General features: G+C 37.9%; 1 protein-coding gene across 3 annotated transcripts in view; it reads right to left on the reverse strand.

The window, feature by feature from the left end:
• Nucleotides 1-711: 711 nt before the first annotated feature.
• The window catches only part of GOLGA3 (golgin A3), a 28,814-nt gene continuing 5,028 nt past the window's right edge, over nucleotides 712-24,497 (reverse strand). For all 3 annotated transcript variants that reach the window (XM_026859751.1, XM_026859750.1, XM_026859748.1), the window contains 21 exons: nucleotides 23,777-23,889; nucleotides 22,597-23,288; nucleotides 21,238-21,349; nucleotides 19,301-19,607; nucleotides 18,497-18,699; nucleotides 18,013-18,150; nucleotides 16,905-17,066; nucleotides 15,752-16,120; nucleotides 14,491-14,568; nucleotides 13,387-13,650; nucleotides 12,795-12,889; nucleotides 11,872-12,088; nucleotides 11,021-11,164; nucleotides 10,159-10,356; nucleotides 9,515-9,631; nucleotides 8,897-9,036; nucleotides 7,959-8,091; nucleotides 7,615-7,737; nucleotides 7,048-7,212; nucleotides 5,891-6,054; nucleotides 712-4,943 (listed from right to left, as the gene is read on the reverse strand). In XM_026859751.1, the coding sequence (XP_026715552.1) occupies nucleotides 4,736-4,943; nucleotides 5,891-6,054; nucleotides 7,048-7,212; nucleotides 7,615-7,737; nucleotides 7,959-8,091; nucleotides 8,897-9,036; nucleotides 9,515-9,631; nucleotides 10,159-10,356; nucleotides 11,021-11,164; nucleotides 11,872-12,088; nucleotides 12,795-12,889; nucleotides 13,387-13,650; nucleotides 14,491-14,568; nucleotides 15,752-16,120; nucleotides 16,905-17,066; nucleotides 18,013-18,150; nucleotides 18,497-18,699; nucleotides 19,301-19,607; nucleotides 21,238-21,349; nucleotides 22,597-23,288; nucleotides 23,777-23,889 (4,142 nt within the window). In that variant the 3' untranslated portion in view covers nucleotides 712-4,735. The remainder of the gene's footprint in view (nucleotides 4,944-5,890; nucleotides 6,055-7,047; nucleotides 7,213-7,614; nucleotides 7,738-7,958; nucleotides 8,092-8,896; nucleotides 9,037-9,514; nucleotides 9,632-10,158; nucleotides 10,357-11,020; nucleotides 11,165-11,871; nucleotides 12,089-12,794; nucleotides 12,890-13,386; nucleotides 13,651-14,490; nucleotides 14,569-15,751; nucleotides 16,121-16,904; nucleotides 17,067-18,012; nucleotides 18,151-18,496; nucleotides 18,700-19,300; nucleotides 19,608-21,237; nucleotides 21,350-22,596; nucleotides 23,289-23,776; nucleotides 23,890-24,497) is intronic.

Consider the following 24,497-nt stretch of genomic DNA (forward strand, 5'->3'; position numbering starts at 1 on the left):
AGAGACAGGCTATGGGTATTAACAACTTACAGTGGTTATCGAGATTCAAAGTGCTATTCACAGGGTATAAAAGAGGTATAAATACTTCAGAAAGCTCAAAGTGAAATCTGCAGAGATGGCAAACCAAGAAGGCGGCAGGCCCCAGTGCATGAGACGGAAAGCAGTCCGTCCACAGATGTAAACCAGTCCTCTGCTTAGTTACAACATCACTACCTTACAGGTACAGCTACTTGTACTGTAAGAAAATCTGTCAGTTGCTGGTTTAAATGACAAAATGACAGGTCTTCAAGAAGTTAACAACATCCCTTTAACTCAGACTGTTTAATAACAACAAGCAAAACACAGTAATTTCTCGCCTCATCCTTGCACTTGGATAATTTAGAATCAGGATGACCTTTCTGTGTTCTTCCATTTTGTATGCTCAAACTTCAGATGTTGGAAATTCAGGGCACGGGACAGACACTCATTGCGTTTCTTTCCTGACACGTTCAGCAAACTGAAAAAAAAAGTAAATGTAATGACAATACAAGCACAACCAGTTACAGATGCGTAAAAAATCAATACATGATAGCATAGTCTTTCAAAATAAGGTGGGTTTTTTCCTTAAAGGTGACTACAGAGCATGTTCAGAATCCTAAACATAAAAATTACTGTCCAAACCCAAAGAGAAGATTATATCAATTTCTCTTTAAAAGTAGAAACAACATGGAGCCCTTTACCAAAAATAGTTTATTGCACAAAACTTTTAAAGGAATTCCTATGCACATTATTTTTATAATCAACATGCTTTGTATGATCATAAACATTAATTGTACATAGTGTAACTCCTCCATCCCCTGGGTTATCCACTCAAGAACATGAAATAATTAACTTCTATCTTTACAAATACAGCCTAAGCAGACATTACTGAATGTCATGTATAAAACGTAACAATATTTCATTTATAATATCCAGAACATCTTTCCTTCCCCTAGAAATCTGTGCATCTGTATTGGAAATTAGGTCGCCCTACTGCCCAAGACTGAAGTGTTACACATTAGTAGGAGACAAGATAGATCAGATGACAGCTGATAAGCATTAGTAATTACTTTGGACTGTAATTGCTTTCACATGAAAATATTTAAAGGCTCTGGTCACAGCAAGTCACATGCAACTATTCACACTTCCCTGGCAAAGTTAATAAAACATACGTCACAAGCTTTTGCATCACCAGTAGTGAACTTGTCATCTTTAAGTTAAATCTATACTGTCAACACTATCTGTCCCCAGTACACCTTTAACGTTGTCATAGCTAACATTAAAACACATATGCCACTGCAGTTCACTCCCCTAAGGAGGAATAAGTAATCCATGAAAATATGAGCACTTGAATTTTCATTCTGTATATTACTCTACATATGGGAAATCCTCAAAGATTTCAGCTAGGATATTGCCTGAACAGTATGGGATCAGATCCTCCCATTGCATGAGCGGATAATAAGGGGCTCAGCTGATCCCAATACAGCGCACAAATATTTCCAAGAAATCTGGAAGACAATAGAATGGAGCATTATGCAATATTCAGCAACACCAGAGACTCAGTAACTAAAATTTTTTTCCATTGTAGGGTTTGCTGTTTTTCTGTTGTGGGTTTTTGTTTGTTGGGGTTTTTTTTAATGCACAATTATTCAAGAGTCTTCAAAAACCCAACAGCATCTGAAAAAGTAATGCTGCAGCATTTACCACCTTTCACCACTTAGGAAACATTCTCACATTACAGTGACACTTCTCCTTCCATCAACAAGACTTGGTTTAGTAGGCAGCAAACACTGAAGAAACAGACACTGAAAATACATTCTGTTGCAGTGCTTTAAAAAGGAAAAAATCTTGAAGAGATTATTCTTCAGATTTTCCTCTGATGTATTTGGCTGTGCTGTGACAGGCAGAGGGGAGGCAGTTTTCATTCCTACAACTAGTTTGGTTTTGTCGCCTAGCCAGAAGAGACCTGAAGCTTTTTAGAGTGAGCATGCTCAGCCTCAGGGTGAGGCTTTTTAATACAACAAGAACTATTTCTCTGGGTAATTAAGAAAGATAGGTAATAAGCTTCAAAGAAAAGGCCTTGCTTTTATCACATGCGCATGCTCCTTCTAGAAGGCTTCCCAGTGACTTCCGTAATTGACTTAGTACCTCACCAGATTCAGACCCCTGAAGTCTCACTGTCTGTCCTTCATCTAAGAAAATGGCATGGTGCTTCTGTTTATACAAGAAACACATGATGAATATATAAGGAAAATACATAGTGTCCAGGTACTTTCAGAGACACAGGTGGGTCAAGGTGGAAAAATCTAATCTGAGCACTTCACAACAGCTCCCTCATCTTTAAATGGAAAAACATGCATCTAAGACTACTGGACTGTATGAACTCTGATGTCTTTATAAGGAGCTAGTGAGAAAAGGCAGCACTGCACTGGAAACAGAATGCAGCGTGATTACTGACACAAAAAGGAGAGCAGACATTCTGAACAACTATGAAGGTTTCTAACAATGCTGGCTTCTTTGATACCAGATAAAACCCTTATCTATACAACTGTTGCCAAACTTAAGAGATTAAAACATAATGCATTCTTAACTGTAGTCAATGTATTCAGTAAAATTAACAGCAACACTGTTTAATGCTGCACAGGTATTTTCTAAAATCCTGAACATCTGATATATACAGGCAACTTCAAGAACATGACAGCAGCAAGATAATCAGTACCGTTTACTCTGCAAAGTAGAATGCAGCAGTATGCAGACATTAACATGTCTAAGCTAGTTTATAAAGCTTTTGTCTTTTCTTTGAATTGTTTGATAATTCTGTATGGGCACCTCATGCCATGCTAATGCACTGCTTCCGTCACTGATTCCAAATCCTTGACTTTTAGCATCATTTGATCCTAATAAAATTTAAGTGAAAATCCAGTAGCTGAGGGGCATGAAATCCATCAGTATAGCCACTTTAAGTGCAAAACATTCAACTGGACTAGAGCTTGAACTGGTAATTATAAGAAATCAGACTTTGGATAAATATGGGTGGGTTTGGGGTTTTTGCTTATTTTTTGCCTTACTGCTAAACAAACTGCAAACATTTTCCCCCCTAAACAAGCAAACCCATCCAAAAGCAGCAGCAGTATTTTTGGAAAAATACACAAACCAGAATTTTCATTTTTTTCCCCAGCCACTTAATCTACTGGTACTTACTAATTCTGGTTTGGGTTTTTTGGGGTTTTTTTAAACACCAAAAATATAGTGGATATAAATGGCCTGTTTCCTCTATGTTTTAAAAACAAGAACATGCTAGTACATAAGTTGCCACTAAATCTTCCAAATAATCTGTCACATATATTTTGATCTGTGCTTTAGCACTCAGCACGTTAGGCAAAGCAGTACCTCCACACTGAATTTTTGAATGAGGAGAAGCGGGCTTATTGCTGCACTATGAACCACATGGAGCAATGGGACCAGAGATGGAGGAGTTAAGTGGGCTGCTTTAATCTAGTCAAGGTGCTCTGCAGAGGGGCTGCCACAGTACCAACATTTCCATTCATGGTGGACACCTGGTAATGGAGGGTACAAAAAGTAGGGGAAGTGTGTGGAAAAAGATAAAGCTAATAAAAATAATAATAATTTTATAGCCATTATCATTTTGTCTTTTAAAGTAAAAATAATTACATTTCTAAATGCTCTGGCTTTAGGGGCTAATTTCCCTAAGCCATTTGTACAGTATGTCAAAAACCAGCAAACTTAAATGTAACATTAAAACAATGACAGTAACAAAACCCCTTGGGTCAGCCTTAACTTACAGTATATAAGCATATTAAAACAGATATTCAAAGTCAGAAAATTATGATTTTTTTCTTATATATATATATATTACACGCATACCTTTTTCAAGGGTGTCTACGTCAAAAGTCAAACTAAAAAGGTGCAAGAAGTGTTTGTGCAGTGAAGCAAAGCTCCCTACTGGCCTGTGACTGTAAGAGAAAAACTGATACTCAGAAAACATCCCAGGCAAATCTGCCAAGGATACATACTGGTCTGCATTGCTTATCTTTACAGTCTTGTTCCTTTTTCTATAGGTTAGAGGTAATTTTCATAACTAGAAATGGCTTCAAATGAAATTTTTTTCATTTAAATACAGGAATTAAATTGTAATCTCAATTTCAAGAGTAAGAGATTAGAGGAGGGAGGAGCGAAGATGCTCAGAACATCTAGTTCTCAACCACTGCTAATGGCTGAACATGACCAGAACTTATTTTTCCGTACGATTTGGTTACAATCAAAGATGGGGGAAAACACCCCACTGCCCGTCCCCTCCCAAATTTAAAAACCCCACCAAACCCCAGAATTACATAACTAACAGTCATTAACAGTGAGCTAACAAACTCACTCAGATTGAATAAATACAGACCTGGAACCAGATGCTCCTCCTGACCGCATTTTAAACCTTCATCTGAACCTCTTACTAAACCCCAAAACCAGCATTTACCACTTGGCAGTCCTCAACATGACAGAATTATTATGGTATGGTTTCAAACAAACCCCTGGAATAGCATGTTCTGCATTTAAGATTACACCAGTTTCTCAAAATCATGCCCTTTGCTTCTACAGGCAAAAGCACAACTCTGAACACCATTTTAAAAATTAAATAAATAATTTTGATAAAGATTTGTTTACATACATAAAGCGACAGGAAGAAAGACAACTGATAAGGAGGTTATAGTGTCAAAGCTTCCTTGTCACTAACACTACAATTCTGTTTCTTTTCATCTACAGTTGGAATCTCCTGCTGGTCTGATGCAGTTGCAGGGCTGGTAGAGTTAAGGTCCATTAGCTGCCCCTCAATCTGAGTCCATGAAGACATTGATTCATGTACTGTAATGGTGTGTTCCTCCATCTGACGCTGAAGGCTGTCCATTTCTTGCCTTTTGAGAGTATTGAGAACAAAAAGCAAAAGTTAATGAGCAGAAAGCTAAATGCAAGATCCAAGAATCTAAGATACAGCTGTATACAAGAGAAAGAATTCTACAGGAAGCTTAGGAATTGTCTTTAATTTATAAGCAAAACAAATACAATATGCCTAATTAAAAAATAAGGGTCAACAATGCAGCAGCTTCTTTGCTGCACATACTCATTACCCAGGATGATGCAGCACTGTTTCCTCAGTAAAGGCACTTAGTGACTGCAGCCTGATAAACATGGTACTCTTACAGGTATAAAAGAACATGGAAGGTAGAGGTGAGGAAAGTAGCACAAAGAAATAACTAGATAAACACATTATGACTTCAGTTACACACCAATTTAGCACAGTGACTGGTCTGGTATTACAGGATCACAGAACATCATCACAGGCTCACTTCCCTCAAATATCAACTGAGGTGATAATAGCAGCTCAGTTCTCCTAATAACCTGAACTCTCTGTCTTCCTGAAGTTGTAGCTTTCTTGCTCAGAATCTCATATGTAGCCTTGTAAGGGAAGATATGAAAACATATTTTTGTCAGAATAGACTTCCTCTGTAAAGATTTCTTATTAACACACTGCCTGGGCTCCCATCATGAGCAGCCTTTCTGATACTGCATGGAAACACCAGCTTTTCCACCAACAAGAACAACTAGAAATAGCTGTTTCTGGTTTGTTTGGCTGTGTACAATTTAGGATGGACATTCTGTGTAGTTTATTATAAAGGCTTCTTTCCCAATGTCATTACCATATAAGCAAGCACTTAATGACAGAACATCCTACTGTCCTAAATATAGTACCAGTAAGAGGAAAAGAATTCATTTTACAAATCCTTTTTTCCTTAGGCTGGCAACTGGTTTCTTGGAAACATTTTTAAGATTATTTAATATGCTTGAAAACAACAGGTCATACTTTAATTGCCGGAGACAGCTGTTCAGATTTTTTAAAGGCTCCTTGCTCACAGCTGTTGATGGTTTCAACAGTTCTTCCAGCAAGGCAGCAGGCACTGGACAATCAGGAATCTTGACAGGAGTCACAGGATTTGAAGAGTTATTCTCTCCTTTCAGTTCCTTCCTCTGGATAATGGCAAAAAAGAAGAGCCAGGAATACAATTAAGTTATTTCATCAATGTTATTTTTACCACATAGAAAGAGTCTCACATCACACTACTGCTATATACCTGCATTACAGAGCAGGAATCCCAAGAACATTCACGTTAAATCTCATGAGTCACAAGCTAAAGTTCCTAAACTAATGTCACCTGCTAGCCATGCTTATAAGTAAACAAACAGCATCTTGAAGGACCTACTCAAGACCTCACCCTACTAAAGAAATAAACCAGGAAGGATTTAGAGCAAATTACTTGGATCTTCACAACAAATTCTAGTATCATTCTTTCGGTATAGTTAACAGAACAATCCAGAAAAAAAAAAACCAAAACCCAAAAGTCATTTAAGTACAACCAAAGAAATCCTTTTGGAAACTCTGGAACCTGCAGGATGAGGTATCAGGACCAATGTCTAAAAGAGTGAAATGGAGGCTTCCATACAAAATTCTGTCTTGCTGAAAGAATTACTTCAGTGAGGGAAAGAGCAAGAGATCTACTATTACTGCATTTTCTGTGTATTAGTAGCAAATCAGAAAACTCAATTCACTTTCTGAAATTGTGCAAGGATGAAAAATTAGACAGTGTGGAAAGGTCAGACACATAAACATAAAGATGACATTAAATATAAGAAGGTATTAACTCCGTATTTGCCTATGATTCGTTATCTAAGCGCTACCTTTTTTGCTTTACGTAAAAATGTAAATATATGATAATATATTAAACACAAAGATTTCTGAAGTAAAAGTTGGGAAGTCAAGATCAGTACAGTTACTTCTGCCTGCAAATCTGTCTGTATCATTTCAGTATCAGAACATCAGTAAGTCTGCATCACAGGCAGGTGTTTCAGTTCAGAGTTTTCATCAGGTTTCTGGCAGCAGAGTATTTTCCTGTACTTGAAGAGCACTAACTAGTGGAGTATTTTCCGGTACCCTACAATACGTAGTCTTCCCTGTTTAAATACCTTCTTCATCTTGCCATGCTTCAGGTCGAGCTTAAGTTGCTGATTTTGCTGCAGTAGCGACTTCATGCTGTTCTTCAGTTCAGTTACTTTAGCCTGGAGCATAAACTTATCCTTCTGAGTCACTGACAGGTCTTCCCTGACCATTTCCAACTCAGTCTTGATATTCTAAATGGGAAGAGAATCAGTATGATCTAGGGAAGTGGTATAAAAATTCCAGCCAACTAATGTTTTTATAATTTTTTTCAGTCTCTAGAGGAAACTAAAAAAGAAACAACACGTAACACTGCTATTTGAAACCAATTTTCCCTAGCAGAAAAACAGAAATTAGATTTTTAAAAGTGAGTAGCCTATTTTAATGCTGTACAGTCAAAGAAGCTAACGGCACAAAGTAAAACAGAAAAGACACTGCAAAACATACAGTGAATAAGTCTGTATAAATAAAAATTTATTAAAAAGAACTAATCAGAAAAGTACCAGTGTAAGTATGCTTTTAAACAATAATTAAGCCAATATTTTTATTCCCCTACAGCAATACTAGTTAGCCATCCGAATGGCTAGATTAAATACCTGCAAGACAAACTGTACCCCTTCTAACTCCTTGTGGCTGCGCTGCTCACTCATATCCAACTGCTGCTTAAGTGTTTCAATTTCTCTTTCTTTTTGTTCTACTTCCCATCTGAGGTCTTCTACCTACCAAGGGGGAAATTAAAAAAAAAAAAAAAGAAGTATCCTTATAATTATCTATAGGCACAATCAACCACAAAATCTGAAATATTTCATTATGTCTCAGAACCCTTCTTGGTTCTAACAAAACCAAGTAAAATTTCATTTAAAAATGCTGAATTAAAGTCAAATCAAGTCGTACAATGCATCATAAATAAGGATAAACACAGTAGGTGTGCAGTTTTTACCTCTTGGCTTACTACAGGCTGTTCACTAAGCTTGTCATCCAGCTTTTTCTGAAGAAGTTGGAGTTGAGATCTGGCTTCTGCCAGCTCTTGCTGAAACTGTGATACTTCCTGGGAATGTTTTTCATCTTCTACCCTGCACAGCAGGATTAACAGACACAGCAGTTATTCCATCTGTCCTTTAAAACAAGTACTTCACTGGGTTAGCTATGTAACCATAAATGACATGACAGTGCATGGAACCTGGTTAGTTATAAGCTTTGACTGAAGCCTTTGCCTACACATTCACAGCGAGAATTAAATCACAAAAAGATTTTGTATGAAACAGATGAATGAATATATCATTAAATATTAAAAAAAAAAAAATTCCTTAAGAACTAGCAATAATCCGGTTACAAACAACAGGTTATGCAGGAAAAAGAAACCCCAAAAACCTGCCAGCAGTTTTGCTTTTGTTTTAGGAGGAACAGAGTTGACGTTATATCCCTTCTCATGTAGGTCTGATACCATCTTAAAATTTAAGAAAATATCTTCTATACAACAAAACAAATTTAATTTGAATATATTGTGGAATAAATTTAATGATCAAATTCATCCTCTATATAGTTCCTCAGGGATGTGAAAAAATAATAATAATAGGATATATATGAAGTGTTAATCCTTACTAACAACATGAAATAGTAGAAATCTGTGTTGAAACTGTAAAAAAAGCAGATGGAAGCCTACATACAGTGCACTTCAGGTATAACTGAACTATGAAAAAACAGAAAAATCTAAGTATTCACCTAGAGTTCAAACATGCATTTTATGGTCAGGCTCAGCTGGAGTACATTTCAACATAACCCACTCCAGAGTGGCAAAACCAAAAATTCACTAATGTATGGCTTTCTCAGAGGATTTGTTTTATTTGCTATTCTCCAAGTACTCAGACGTTTACTTACTGTAGCTTATCCACTTCAACCTGAAGGGCTTGGACAAGCAGTTCTTTGGCATGTAGCTCTTTCTTGATTTCAGTAAGCTCAAGCACAGCAGCTCTGTAATGACGGCGATTGTGTGCTGCATCTGCTTTGGCTGCTGCTTCCTACAAGAAAAAGATGTAATTTTTCTTTGTTTTATCACTGTAGGCGAATCATAAAGAGGGAGACTAAAGGAGTACAAAACAAACCAAGAAGGAAGTTGTGCAGCTGTTAACACTTCTCTTTTTGTCTAAAAAAGTTATTATTAGTGTTGTTATCCTCATGGCAGTTAATAACTGTATGTAATGGAAGCAGCCCATTTCCCAGACTGCTTCTTCATTGTGAATTTTTCAGTGAAGTATCATCACTTCAGGATATGTCCCATGCTTTACAAGTCATGATAGGACTTTCCTGGTAGTCAATATGTTTAACACAGGGCGCAACAGAAAAAACATCAAGTGATCTTGCAGCCACTGGCCATCACAACAGAGACCCAGCAGGAAGCACTATGTTGTAATGCACAGATTTTGTTTCAAGCTACTTTAAAAATATTTTACATTTAAATCACCTTTTAAGTAAATAAAACAAAAGATGAGCCATTACCTGCTTCTTAAGGTCTTTAACTTTTGACTTTTCTTTCTCTAAGGAAGCCTTTAAAGCTTGAATAAGCTGCTGCATTTGCTGATCCTCTTCCTCTTTCCGCTTTAGGACTGCCTGAACCTGTGTCACATCACAAAAACAAACACACATTTTGTGCAGGCTCACTGGAAGACCAGAAATGCCAGTAAATACAACCACAAGCCAATGCAGGGATTGTAAAACTTCTTTCTGCAGTTCACTGGTAGCTCTTTCCTCATGATACCCTTCAACCTTAGAAGTAGCTATGGTTAAATGATAGCTCATTGCCTCTATTCTCATTTGCTTCTACCCCGTGAATATATTACTATTGGCATAAAAATCATTCATCTCAATGAATCGATATGTAACGCAGTTTGTATGTTCCATAACTATTGCAAATATTTTAGTGCAATTTGTTTTTTTCCAAAAGAAACAGCTCTGTTTAGTGCAAAGTCTCATTTCTCATCTCTTGTTTAGCCCCCTATATTGCTGCTGTTACACAACACACAGAAGACCCAGATCTGGAGAAAAAGCACCAACTTTGTACCATGAGTGAAGATGTCTACATCCTCTTATCAGAAATATGATCTAACGCCTTTCTTAAAATATTATATCAAAAGGTCAAATACCTGTAGATTCAGTTGTACCAAGTCTGCCTCTCTTTTTGCTAATGCTGTTTCAAGGATATTGTTATGCTCCCGCAAAGCAGCATTGGACTGACTGAGACCTGTAAGTTTTCCTCGTTCATGCTCCAGTTCTAAAGCCAACTTCTTATTAATTTCTTCTAAACGTTTTATCTTCCTCCTGAAGCCTCTAGATTCCTGAAGCTATAGCCAAAGAAAAGATCCAAATCAAACAAACAACTCCAGATTACTACAAAAAAAAACCTGTGAGCTAAACTCACTGAACATCTTACTTCCCCATAGTGGGATTTTTTTTTTCTTTTCTTTTTTAAATGAATACTTCAAAATAAGTTCAGTTAGGTATTTTTTCCTTTTGGAAGACTACAATGCTTGCTAGAAAGCAGAATCCAGGAGTACTGTTAAGGTGCACAGAGTAGTGTAGTATATATATATATATATATATATATATATATATATATGTGTGTGTGTGTATGTATGTTTTTGTGCAACTCTACAACTGAACACCATTACTCTTCCCTCAAAATCACTGAGCATCCATGACTCCAAATAGTTTCAAGAGACAATGATTCATGCATCTTCACCATCCCATGACCAGACACAGCTGGTATCTAATACAGGAACGACTTTTCTCTCATCTTCTTTTCCCCTATATGACCATGATTCATGAAACCGTGAAGAACCAGCACAGGGCAGCAAAATTAGCAAGTGCCACTAACACAATGTTTCCTATGAAAGATTCCAATTTCCTGCACTGCTGGTGTAAAATTATGGTACTAAAATTTCTCCCTGCTGCTCAGGCACTTTTTACTGTCACCTTCCCATCTACCATGCAAATTCAAGAAATCACCTCATCCTCAAGTTCCAGCACTTTCTCTCTGTATTCTTCAAGCTCCTGGCTCGTAAGTGAAATCACTTCTTGCAACTCTTTTTCCAGCATCAACTTACTGCTGCTAACAGCTTGCAATTCTGTCTCCAGAGCTTGAATCCTTTCCTAAAGACAAAGGGATCACAAGCATGGTTAATATATCACCTATCTACAGGAGTAATTTTGGTTTTGTCAAAAAGCCCACTTCTCTAGCAAATATTAAATGAAGTGCTAATGCTTAGTGTAAAGGTCTTGCTCACAGCTTTCCACCCTTGCATCCTGCTACTGCTATTAGTGTATTTGATATCTTGCTCTACTGGTCCAACGAATTTGAGCTTTCCCCAGTAAATTAATTTTGTTATCACAGGCATAACATATATGAGTAAAGTATGGCTACCCTGAAGAACTTTTAGCTGTCAGTGACAAAAAAAGCAGTAAGAATTAGAATTTTGGCAAACTTCAGATGCTGAGCCTTTCAAAACAAACAAACAAACAAAAAAACATTCAAAAAATCTCCAACAATGAAAATTAATCAGGAAATTTAGCACTAAGGCTGATCATCCTCTTGAGCCTGGATTACAATTGGTAACCTGAAACATACATATAAAATTTAAAAAACCAAACAACCACCAACCAAATCAAAGCCTGTCAACATCACTTCTCTCAAATGTAGTTAAGGAAATTCTCAGTACTCAGAAACTGATACCATGTCCTTATCTAGATTTATATTCCAATATTTTCACCACTTCACTGTAAAACAGTATTCAAGACTTGTATTTAGTAACATGATAGCTCTATCTTTGTACTAACAATGTTAAAAGACATCTGCATACTTGAGCAATCTGGTTGTTTCCACCATCGGTGATTTGTGCTTTTAGTTTGCTCAAGTCTGCTTCAGCAGATTCCTTTGCAGCAAGAGATTCCTGTAGCCGACGACTAAGAATGCTGACTGCATTCTCATAGGCTTTATGTTTTGCTTTCATCTCTTTCTGAGCGCTTGTCAGATCTGACCCTAGACGCTTCATTTTCTGTTTCTGCTCAGTAATGGCCCTGGAGTGAAAGGAAAAATAAAACATCAGGTAAAATCAGAAACTGCCTCAAAACAGGGCTAAAAGATTAATTTTTCACATGGCCCAACAAAAAAGTTTTCTCCCCTTGTCCCAGAGTCACCCACCTCTCATCAGAGAAAGCCATCAGGCTGGCAAGGTACAATTTGGCCCATTGCAAGACAATACTTTGAAGACTCTTGATAACATTCTAAGAAAATACTTATGGTAATTAAGAGGTCAGAATTACTAAAACTCTGATACGAAAGAATGTATACTACTCTCTAAAAATAACACAGAATTTAGAGTAAGACTCCAATCTAATCTGAGATCCTTGGTGGATATGTCAGGTATCATAAAAACCTTGTGATCACCAGTGGGAGGGGCAGGGGAGAAAGGTTTCTCCCCAGTGCCAATTGATATTCTAGTCAAGGTTAAAATTCAGTGAATGGTAACTAGGATTAGCTCCAGTATGTATGTTGTATGGCATATACTGTTGGTTAAAAGCATAAGTGAATCAGAGGGGAAGCTGTAACTCCTGTGTAGCATGCAATCAATACTTTACCGTGGATATGACTATGACCCTCTACAATTCTCTATTTAAATTTCCCAAAGGAAAGACTAGGGAATAGGGAAAGAGTGATTGCTAAAAAGGTGAGTATGAAAAACAGATGCTGTAATTCTTTTGTCTGTGCTACAAAAACACTTACTTTTTTGCTTCTTCTTGCATTTGTTCTACTTGTTGTTTTAATGCCTGATTTGCCTCAGTAAGAGATGCCATTTGTTCCTTATCGAACTGCAAAGACTTAAGAGAAAGGAAAAAAGCACCCATTGAGAGTAAGAACAAAAGCACATTTGCTGTCTGGTGGATTATAAAAGAATAAGCATGAAATTTCAAAATTACTTCCATCTCTAAATATACTGTTACAAGGTTCTCCATCTCCTTTCTCTTTCCCTTTTATTTCTTCTTCAGTTCTCCCTTTTTGACCACCACCTTAACATGTACATACAGAGTTCTAGTTTGGTCTTTGTTCTCAGATGGAGTTCACTTTGGGACCAAGGAAACTGCTTCCACATCACACCTCTACCACTCCTGTAGTGTGCTTCCCCCCACTGACTTACATGAGACGCTAATAAGGAGAACCTTGGTAGGTGTATGCTCAAATAGATAGACAATATTAAATATGTAACCAAAAATCTTAACTTGCAGGTGGTCATTCTGTTTATTTCCAAAGGTAGCAGAAACAGTACTGTATCCTGGATGTAACACTCTCAAAGTCCAAAGCTTAACACCTTCCATACCTGTAGGCGTGTTTCCATATCGTCTCGTTCTTTCTGCACTGACTGAAGATGATTTTCTATTTCCACCATTTGCTGGTGAACCTGAGATACTTCCTTCTGTAATTTTGAATGTTCAGATTCGAGTGACTGTTTTTCAACTTGAATTTTCAGTAGCTCTCGTTTTAACTCTTTCACTTCTGAGTCCAGCCGCTTCTTTGTAGCTTTTAGTTCACTAATCAGCTGGTCCTTCGAACTTGCATCTCTTCGATAAGCTTCCACCATTACCTTGGACACAATAGTTTCAAGAGGACAATGTCACCTCTGTTCCAACTTTCTAAACTTAAGAGTAATTTACTATAATGTATTTACTGATATTATTTTAGTCTGGGGGGAGAGGGGGTTTGTGTCAAAGAATACAAACCAGCATCATCTTCTGCAACATATTTACTCTGGTTCAAAGCCTTTTATGTAAGCTCAGATACCAAATACCACTATGTATTAGGGGTATAAGATAAAAAATTCTAACTAAGTGTTTATAGCAGTACAGTATACTCTTCTTCACATTCTTTATTGAACTGCAAGAATTACATGACATTTTAAACTAAAATTGTAAAAAATGAAACATCCCATGCACACAATTAGTAACTTCTGACAAGAGGGCTTATATGCCATCCTATACATGACACATATATCTGCAACATTAATGGCATCTAAATTTTTAATTAATGTTTCAAAACTGTGTAAATTCGGAATAAAATTTGCAATAAAGCCCTTTCTTTCAATCTGATTACCAAAGCTGCAGAAAAAAAGACGACACCTGAAGATTTTCCTCAGTGCTTTTGCAAAAGCAAACCTAGTATCAACCAGAGAGAGCTTTTATATGGTGGATCATTCAGCAAACTCTCTGAAGTCCAATGAAAGCATAAATGGGCAGATCTGCTTTGTCAGTTACAGATAAAAATACAATTGTATGAAATACAGAAACTGTGTAATTATGTCACAGAGTTCTTTGATACAGAAAATTGATTCAAGTGTCCTCACAGATCCCTCAGAAGTACATGCCTTCACTGTAAAAAACCAAGAAGTATATTTCTTGGGTCTTCAAAATAGTTTGCTTTTGCTTACCTTCTGCTGTAGGAACTGTTCCTTCACTTTTTGAACCTGTTTTTTAAGGCTGGCATTTTCTTGTTGCAGATTTTCTACCTGCCAGAGGGGAAAAAACCCAAACACATTGCTTTACATGCCAAATGTCATATTCTATGTTATTTCAAGCAGTGACAGTATATTTTGCTATGCTTGTACCAACTGTCTAATCTAAAGAAGATCCTGTTTCTGACTAGGCATCTGTTAGATAACACAACATTTTATACAGAAATACATTCACACTGGTCACCACATAGTGAGCCTTGTGAAGTCTCAGGAATGCATGAAGTCCCCTTTATTCTGCCATTAAAGTTTTAGTACACATTATTAGTGTACATTATGTTGTGTCCGGATGGCACCTGTTCATGCATACATGATGATCAAATGAAGAAACCAGATGGTTGTTTGAAGAAAAACCCCAATCTTTATGTTAAAAATATTTCCATAGTATTACAAATAGAAATATTGACAAACTATCAAGTCCCATTATTATCTTCAAAAGAAATCTCTGAAGATTACCAGGAACTCATCATTACTAGTATTCAATAAGAATACTTGCTATTGAGCTTAGATGCTCTAAAAAATACAGAGCATACATGACTATCAAATTAAGGTGTGAAAGGAAGAGTTGCCATAATTTAAAGCAGCCACAAAAGAATAAGGATATGCATTAGGCTTGATCTTGTAAAATAGTTCAGTAAGTACAAAAAAGCCTCAGTTGGTATACAGCACTATGTAAAAGCAAACCCTGGTATATTGCTTCAAGAAAAGGGCACAATTAAATATGACCAAATTACTGCATAAGGAAGATGTCTGGCCCACAGTGCCATAGAAAAGGAGCACACTAAAAACTTACTTCCAAAACTGTGATCTGTATTCAAAATGATTGCATTTTAAAACGGGTAGATTTGAGAAAGATGGTGACTCTTGGAAACAGAACAAGATCAATTAACCTCAGCTTCCCATCGCATACCACACAAATGCATAAACACATAGATACACCAAAGGGAGATTAAGCTAAGATCACTGATGATATAACAGGATGTAAAGTGTCATATAGTCTACCAACAGGGGAAAATGACAGAATTGATTACAATATTCCCACTAGCTGAATCTTGCAACTACACACGTATACAAACTCACATATACTAATCTCCACGGATGTAACTGGCTCTATCATATGCCTGGGGCAGTACTTCCTGAAACAGCTACTTTAAATAAAATGCTTCTAGGGATTTGTTACCTGGCTTGACTTGATTGCCATTTCTTGCCTCAGTTGTTCCAACATTTCTGATGCTATTTCTGTATCTTCTCCAAGGCGCATTGCTCCTTCGTCAAGTTGCTCCTTGCTTGCTTTTGCTGCCTGCAGAGCTACTTCCAAGACAATCTTCTCATTCTGCAAATACTGGATTGTGTCATCTTTAGAAGTAGCATCACTTTGGAACTCTTCTAATCTGGCCTTCAGTTCATCATACTGTGTTTGCAGGTCATCCAAGGACTGCTCTTTGGTGTGCAGCGTCTCTTGGGTCAGAGTGAATTGCTTCATTAGGTCTAGGTGTTCTTGCTGTAAAGATTCAAGCTGCAGATCTCGCTGATGCAAAGTCAACTTGACCTGAGAAAAAGTATTTTAAGATTAAATTCATACAAAATGAATGTTATCTTTGCAAATGCCCTCCAATCAAAAGAAAATATTTTAGCTGGTATTTTAGCTTCTAGGAGAAAACAGCAGAAGGTGAAAATATTTTTTAACTTTCATAGGCTACTCCTATTTGCTCTGTCAATTGCATTGACTGTATTCTGCAGCATCTGTAATCTTACAGGCTAAGCAATGACCAGAATGACAAATCTAAAATATTCTTAAGTAAGATTCACAGTATTCTACATTTTTATTTGAAAAATGTGTCCACAGTAGATATACTGGATAAATTCAGTGTTATTAATGATAATGCCATGTAGTTGCATGGAATATAATACTGAGCTATCACATTCCAACCCTAGACGTGCTGCCTTTGTAACGTTACATGGTTAAAGCAGGACTCTGTAGCTAAGTGCATATTTATTATGCTGTAAGTGTTCATAATAATACCCTGACTGCCTAACAACTTTGAACATGGATCTATGCTTCTTGTCTCTACTTAGAATAATCACATACTGAATTCACTAAAAAAACCCCAACGTCTACAAGACAGTAGTTCTGAAATTTCAGAAAAGTACTGAGATGGTTAAAAAAAAGAGCCTTTTCACCTGGGACAGTGACTTTGATATGGCCTTCATTTTTGCAGCAAACTTTCAGGTTTTAAAAAAACTTTAGAGCTCAGGATCTATTTACTATTGCTTTTTCAGCCAAATAGGTATTTCCTTTGAAACCCTTGCGAAGTTTTCTAACAACAGTCTACCTGTTCCAATTCTTGCTCCAGTGTTACTGCAGAATCCGCCATTTTCTGAAGCTGTTCTTTCTCATCCTCAAACTCCTCTAATTTTCTCTGTAAGTCTTCTTCCACCATGGTTTTAGCCTCCTGGATCTGCATGAAGGCAGCTTCTTGATCTAACATGTCAGCCTGCACAGAAAAAACAAGGAATCAATTTTAACAATTTCCACAGAGGGTGAGAGGTGGTAAAAAGACAAAAAAAAAGTAGTAAATTATCAAGAAAGTTTCTAGAGAAAAGAAACAAACAAAAATAATTCTGATGTCTGCCTTACACACCCATATGTACTAACTGAAGTCACCCATTCATATACTTGAGACAATTTAGAATAACAGTGAATGTCTTGTCACAATCTGAATTCCTCATAAGTAACACCATATCCTTTCTAGATCGATGAAGAAAGACGTAAAGAAAAAGGACCTTTATTAAATTTAAGGTGTTTGGAAAAGTCTGATACAAAAGAGATTCTTTGGATGCTGTAGCTATTCCATGAAATAGCTATTGCTATCATTTACACAACTGCTATTAGTAACCAGACATGGGGTGCTTCCACTAACCTGCTCCTTTACTGCCCTTTGACAGTCAGAAGTAGGAATGTCGTTGAAATTCAATGGGGTTTAATGTTTTAAGTATTCTGAAAGTTACGTACTGCACTTCAGATTTTACCTATCTTTTCTTACTGGAGGGCAGGAAGAAGAAACCTGAGTACTGAGCAATTTCACACACTTAAGAACTTTACTGACTTAGTTTAAGTTCAAATTAAGTTTTCTCTTGAAAAAGTTCATGAATGGGTGAAGAACATGTATATCCACCTTTGAAATTAAATTAAAAACAAACACCAGAGCTGAAAATGCAAGTATCACCTTGGAATGCAAAAACATATGGCCCTGCTCCCTCTTACTGTTTGTAATGTCATGCAAATTTATTTGCTTTGAAATATTTACTGTTTATATAATGCAGCATTTGAATCAATTCATAAGAATTCTATGTTACTTTGTCAGAATAACCTTGAGTTTACAAAATCTAAATATACAACTTAGGCAGAACATAATTCATGAAGACCACCTACAACCGTACCTCAATGTTTTGCAGCTGTGCTGCAATACGCTCCTTTTCTTTAATGGATCTGTGCTGGGTTTCAGTCAGCTGCTGAGACAGTGCCACATTCTCTAGTTTGAGATGTTCCAACATACCTGCTTGAGTCATTTGCCCTGCCTAAAGGAAGGAAAAAAAAAACCCACAGATTAGTACCAACAGTCAAAATTTGGCCAACAAATTTAAGAGTTTCGGGGCGGGGGGGGGAAATCACATTGAATCAATCTCTGCCTTATCTCAGTCACTACTTTCATGGCACTGCAGATCTTCATCCACAGAAGGCAAGTACTTTGGTTAAATCTATGCGTCAGCATTAACAGGAACTAATACCTCATGAGTAAAACCACCATACCCCCAGCTCTCCACCTGAGGAACACACAAATGAGACCAGTTCTCTTGTCTGAGCTCTTAAACAATGAAAAAGAACCGATTCTCAGTCCTCCTATATGCAAGTAAATCATAATACCTGTATATTGGCCATCTCACTCTGCAGCCTGACACGGGCCTCTTGTGCTAGTACAAGCTGCTGCTGGTACCACTGCCGCACATTTTGGAGCGATGTGATTTCTGTTTCAGATGCCTTTAGCTTATTGGTCAGTGTGGTCCGTTCCAGCTGCACCTTCTGAAGCTGGTTCTGTAAGGAAGCCAACTGCTGTCGCAGATCATGCACTAGAAAAAGAAAAATAAAGAACATGGACTAGCGCACTCTATTGTTCTATTTTTATGCACGTACTTTCAAGGATTATTGCTATATTCATAGCTTTTTTTTCTTTCTTTTTGAAAAAAACATATATGCCTAATTACATAAAGATTGGCTTTTCCTGAAAAAGCGAGGGGAAGTACTAGAATCCAAAGTATCAGGTCATAACAGAATAAAATTAAAATAAATTAATCACTTCTATAAGCATTCATAGTTTCTTAAAGGCAGAAAATATTAACTAATTAAAAACCAGGAAGCAGGTATCCCTGCATACAGAATCATTACAAACCAATATTTGTACAATTTTCTAGAAACCATGAGTCCACTGTCAAACAGTTTACTAGACTAAATATGCCTCCTTCTCAAAGCTGGCAGTGGCAACTTGCAAATTGCAACACTTCTGTGTCATAAAATAAAACCCAATCATCTTAAACATCAGGCTGTTTTATTAGCATGACATCAATGAAACAAAAATTAAAATGCCTCTTCCTCCTGGACTTCAGAATTATGTTGAAATAAAATTATTTACGGAATAACAAATTTTAAAGATTGACATTTACATCATCTCACCTGTGCTGTCTCTGGTGAGAACATTTTTTTGCATATCTTCAACCTTCATCAGGAGTCTTTGGTACTGCTCCTCTGCTAACTGCAAATCATTATTTGAAGAAGCCAAACTAGCGTTCTTTGCTTCTAAGGCATTTTGCAGGTCAGCCATTGCTCGTTCCAGATCCCAGCAAGACTGCTTTAATGTGGCCACTTCTGAGCTCAGAGATTCCTGCTTCTGCTGGCTGTTTTGGCTGTGCTCCACCTGCGCCTGAAGCTTCATGTTCAAAGCTGCAAGTTGGGCTTGTAGCTCAGTCTTCTCTTTGAGAGCCTGAGTGTGTCCAGAAAAATCAAAATGCAGAAGTCTTAATGGAAAATATATTAATGGCTGACTAAAGAAGATGCCCAGCAAAATGGCTTTGCTAAGGGAAAGACCACTTCCTTGCCAAAAAATATTTTTTTGAAGTGACATCTCACTTCGCATGTATTTAAAATAATCAAATACAGAGGAAAGCACAGACAAGACATATAGCTTTATATGTCAGTAATCACCTCAAGATTTTTAATAAGACATGTTTCCACACTTGAAGAACGCTTTCTATTATATGTGTTATACCATGAATCAATAAAAAGAGAAAATACAGCTATACAGGTATTGTTAGCATTACTTTGGATTTATCATCTCCCCTTTATTTTGACTTTTTAAAAAGAAAACTTTTTTTAAAAAAAACCTTTGAAGACTTTACTAACTTTTTCCTCTTAAGTATCTGTACTGGGTTTGCATGGTAAGCTTTTGGTAGTGGGATGGTTACAGGGTGGGAAGCTGCTAGAAGCTCCCCCCACGTCCAACGAAGCCAATGCCAGCCAGCTTCAAAACAGACCCGCTGCTGGCCAAGGCCGAGCCCATCTGCTGTGGTGGTAGCACCTTTGGGAAAACATATTTAAGAAGGGAAAAATAACCTGTGCAACAGCAGTTGCAGCTGCAGAGAGGAGTAAGAATATATGAGGGAAACAACTCTGCAGACATCAAGGTCAGTGAGGAAGGAGAGGCAGGAGGTGCTCCAGGTGCCTGAGCAGAGACTCCCCTGCACCCAGGGAGGCCCACGGGGGAGCAGACCCACCTGCAGCCCAGGGAGGACCCCATGTCGGAGGACGGGGGTGCCTGCAGGAGGCTGTGACCCCGTGGGAAGCCCACACTGGACCTGTGGACCCATGGAGAGAGAAGCCTCCACTGGAGCAGGTTTGCTGGCAGGACTTGTCACCCCGTGGGGGACCCACGTTGGAGCAGTCTGTGTCTGAAGGACTGCACCCCGGGAAGGGACCCACGCTGGAGCAGTTCATGAAGAGCTGCAGCCCATGGGAAGGACTGACGTTGGAGAAGTTTGCGGAGGACTGTCTACCATGGGAGGGACCCCACACTGGAGCAGGGGAAGAGTGTGAAGAGTCCTCCCTCTGAGGAGGAAGGAGCAGCAGAGACAATGTGTGAGGAACAGACCACAACCCCCATTCCCCATCCCCCTGTACTGCTGGCAGGAAGGACACAGAGGAAAATCAGGAGTAAAGCTAAACCCAGGAAGAAGATGGGGGGGGAGGTGTTTTAAAATTTGGGTATATTTCTCATTATCCTACTCTGATTTGATTGGTAATAAATTAAACTAATTTCCCAAGTCGAGTCTGTTTCGCCCATGATGGTAACTGGTGAGTGACCTCCCTGTCCTTACCTCGACCCCTGAGCCTTTCTTTGTATTTTCTCTCCCCTGTCCAGCTGAGGAGGGGAGTGATAGAGCAGCTTTGGTGGCTGGCATCCAGCCAGGGTCAACCAAACACAGCATCCTTGTAAAGCATCTTATTCAACAATGTTTCTACAAAACACATTTCCTATGAGTAATGAGTAGGAGGCTCTTGAAAATTAACATATTAATATAATTTGCTAAATACAGATATTGAAATTCATTTCCTACCTGATTAGCTTCTTGTGAGAGTGCTTCTAGTTGCCCTTCGAGTCTCATCTTCTCCTTCAGAACCTGCAACATTTCGTCATGAGTTCCTGCGATAGAGCTTTCCATAGAAACACTGGAGACAAAGACAGCACATACACAGTTAAAGGGTTAGAATACAACACTCATATAGTTGAAGGAAGCTGAAATTAAATTACTCAAGACTCCATGAGTGACCTAGAAATAAGGACATTTTTTCTGGCTTTATGATGGAACCAGAACACAATGAAACAACCTTCTGTTACCATCCAAATAGATATATAAAACCTTAGCATGAATATGATTTATGAATTTCCTATATTTTCAGCAACCAGAATCTAGTGTGGCACCCATATAGTTGTTATTTTACAGAAGTGCAATAGTTAACTTCATTATATTCTGCACCTGCACATCCTGTTATAGGACTACAAATGAACATAATGGGAGCACAAAATCTCCACAACTATTGTCTGCAATTGTCTGCTTTAATGTGAAAGTGCCTGAGAAATACCAACAGCTGCTGCAAAAGAAGGAAGAATAGTATTTGGTATAAGGGATTCCTTTATGTCCCTTCCCTGATGTACAGACAAGGAGTCTAGAGAAAAAGCTCTTCTCTCATTACTGTAAGAATTAAAGTCTAAGCTGGACTAATTGTCAACAACTGATTTTACCTTAACATCTTGGGGCATTACACTTTATTCCAACAAAGACTAAAAAAAAAAAAGCAATTTCAAAATTTGCATGTATAAGAACATGCATCTGCAGACAACTGATAAAAACCACAACTGCATTGTTAAGGGCTTCACCAGGCATCCAGCTGTTTGCTGAATCACAGTTTAATACCTACCATACGCACATAAGCTTGTGAGAGTAAGTAAATCTCATTCTAAAGGGCTGAGGAGGATAAGAGTATCCAGAACAAGACTTTTGGCATTTCGTAACTATTTGAAGTCTGAAAGATATGTGTAGATCAGGAAAAGGACGATAATAAATATCACTGAGTCACTTAAGTCTACACTTTCAGACTTTAAAGACCAATGTCATATCAGTGATTCAGTGAACAAATGCCCACTTCACAAGTAAGTACAGATAAAAGCAACTGCTAGCAGTACGTTTAAAACACACTGTCAGTGGCAAAAATACCTTTCTTCAAAGATATACTTAGTAAATAGGTACCCAAGTGAGGTGACCTTTCAGTTTCTTTTAGAATCTGTGAATCAGTAACAGATTTGATCACAAAGTTAAAACTGCATCCAAAGTTGGTAGAAGGTAAGAGTAATAGTCTGCCTATTCCAAGAAAGTGTAATTCCTAATAATGCCTCACTGTACAGTGAACTTTCTTACCTGCTAGAAATACTGTCTCTCCTACTCCGTACCTCCCCATTAACTTCTTGCTCTTGGGCTTGATGCTCCACTGCCGCAGCCTGTAGCACCTCACTGATGGAAGGAAATTGTCCCATTGCATCAGGATGTATCTTCTGACCATTTATTGTATATGGAATACCCTGTTTGCCTTCTGCATTCTGTAAACTGTTATAGAGCCCTTTTCCTGACACGCTGCTGTAGGTAGAGCTGTCACTCTCATTTCCATCCAGCCTCATTCCCACTTCACTCCCATCAATCTCTGAAATGCTATCTCCAGCCAAGGAGGAATTCTCTATTCGATCATCTGTGTCAGAGGGTAGACTAATCTCAGAAACAACTGATGTTGGACCACTTCTGCTTTCTTTCAGAGTCCCACCAGATAAATCAGTAGCCACAAAATTCCCAGCAGCATTTCTAGCGCCTGAATCTTCAGTTCTGTAGTCAGCCAAGGATCGGATCTTACTGGGCTTAGATTTTGAACTTTTTCTCTCTTTTGAGGATGATGGAAGTCCCAAGCTACCCAGCTTTGGCCCCCTGGGGACACTGGTCCGCAAAAAAGAGTATTCTTTTGTCATTGCTACAGTGCTAGCTCTTGGCAAGATTTCTGGATTTAACATCAGCTCAGGATCTAGGGTGCTGGAGGGCCGGTTTTTGGATGTAGACTGATTTGACTAAAAGAAGCAAAGAGTCAACAATAAATTCCAGTATGTTACCTTTGAACTAGCATCAAAGACTTATTTTGCTGTAGAACTTAATACATAAAGCTCTGCACTTTTACATTAATATTTAAATATATGCATAAATTCATAAACAAGGTAAATTACATCAGCAATCAACCCTATCATGTATGTATATGCATGTAGAAACTGATCAAGGTAAACTCCAAAAACTAACTGAAAAATATAGGAAAAACCAAACATTTAGGTTACTTAAGTTTGGCATTTTTTCCCCCCTGCTTCAACTAGCACAAAATGGTACATTACTAATGAGGTAACAGAGAACCGAATTTTCCATGTCCAGAAGAAAAAAATGCTTTCTCACATTTGAGAAAACTACCGAACATTTAAAGCAGAGAAAACAGTAATTTGGAGCAGAGGAAGGATGAAGTTTTCAAGCTCCTCTCAACACAATGAATCTAGATCTGTTGTGTGGTACTCACTCTTTCCTGATGTCTCTTCACTCTGTATTGTTTGAGCTGTTCTTCTAGCCGTCTTCTTGCTTGAAGTCTTATTTGTTCCTCTTTCTCCAATGGGAGTGAACACTCCGCTGAGCCTGCAAATGAAAGGTATCTTTACAGTCAAACAGAAAACGCTAACAGATCCACATCTGATGCAAAAGGAAAAGGCCCCTTCTACCATCAGCAACATGCTTCATGCTTAAGCAAGGAATGCAAGGAAAGCCCATTGGCATGCACCCTGGAATACCCTCTTCTAATATATCTTTGTGTAAGCATTGATAAAGCCTGTGTATTTCCATTGCTCAGTTTGCAAATGCTGTATTTCCTCCAAGTATGTGTGACAAGAGATTACACAGCAAGAACAAAACTACTGCTGTCAGTTAATCTGGGTTGTCCAGCACTTTCAACAGTACTAAAATTATAAAACTAAGCCAGACTTATGCAGTCCACTCATTCCTTACAGGTCAGAGAAAGATGTTCCCTAGACACATTTTCTTTCTTTTTTTCCACATTTTCACATTAAATCTTTCCCACAGTATGGCTTTTTAAAAACATTATTTCAGAAAACTCCTGCAGCATCAGACACCTTAATTTAAAGGCTTTCTCTCCCATCTATTGCTCTTCTCTTCCCCCCTTTATTTCTTAGCTTAATATCCCCTGGTTCTGCTGTTCTTGTGGTTTTGTTTTTTAATGTCACTTGTTA

This window comes from Athene cunicularia (genome assembly GCF_003259725.1).
Source record: "Athene cunicularia isolate RWA chromosome 15 unlocalized genomic scaffold, athCun1 chr15_part1, whole genome shotgun sequence".
Taxonomy (NCBI): Eukaryota; Metazoa; Chordata; class Aves; order Strigiformes; family Strigidae; genus Athene; species Athene cunicularia.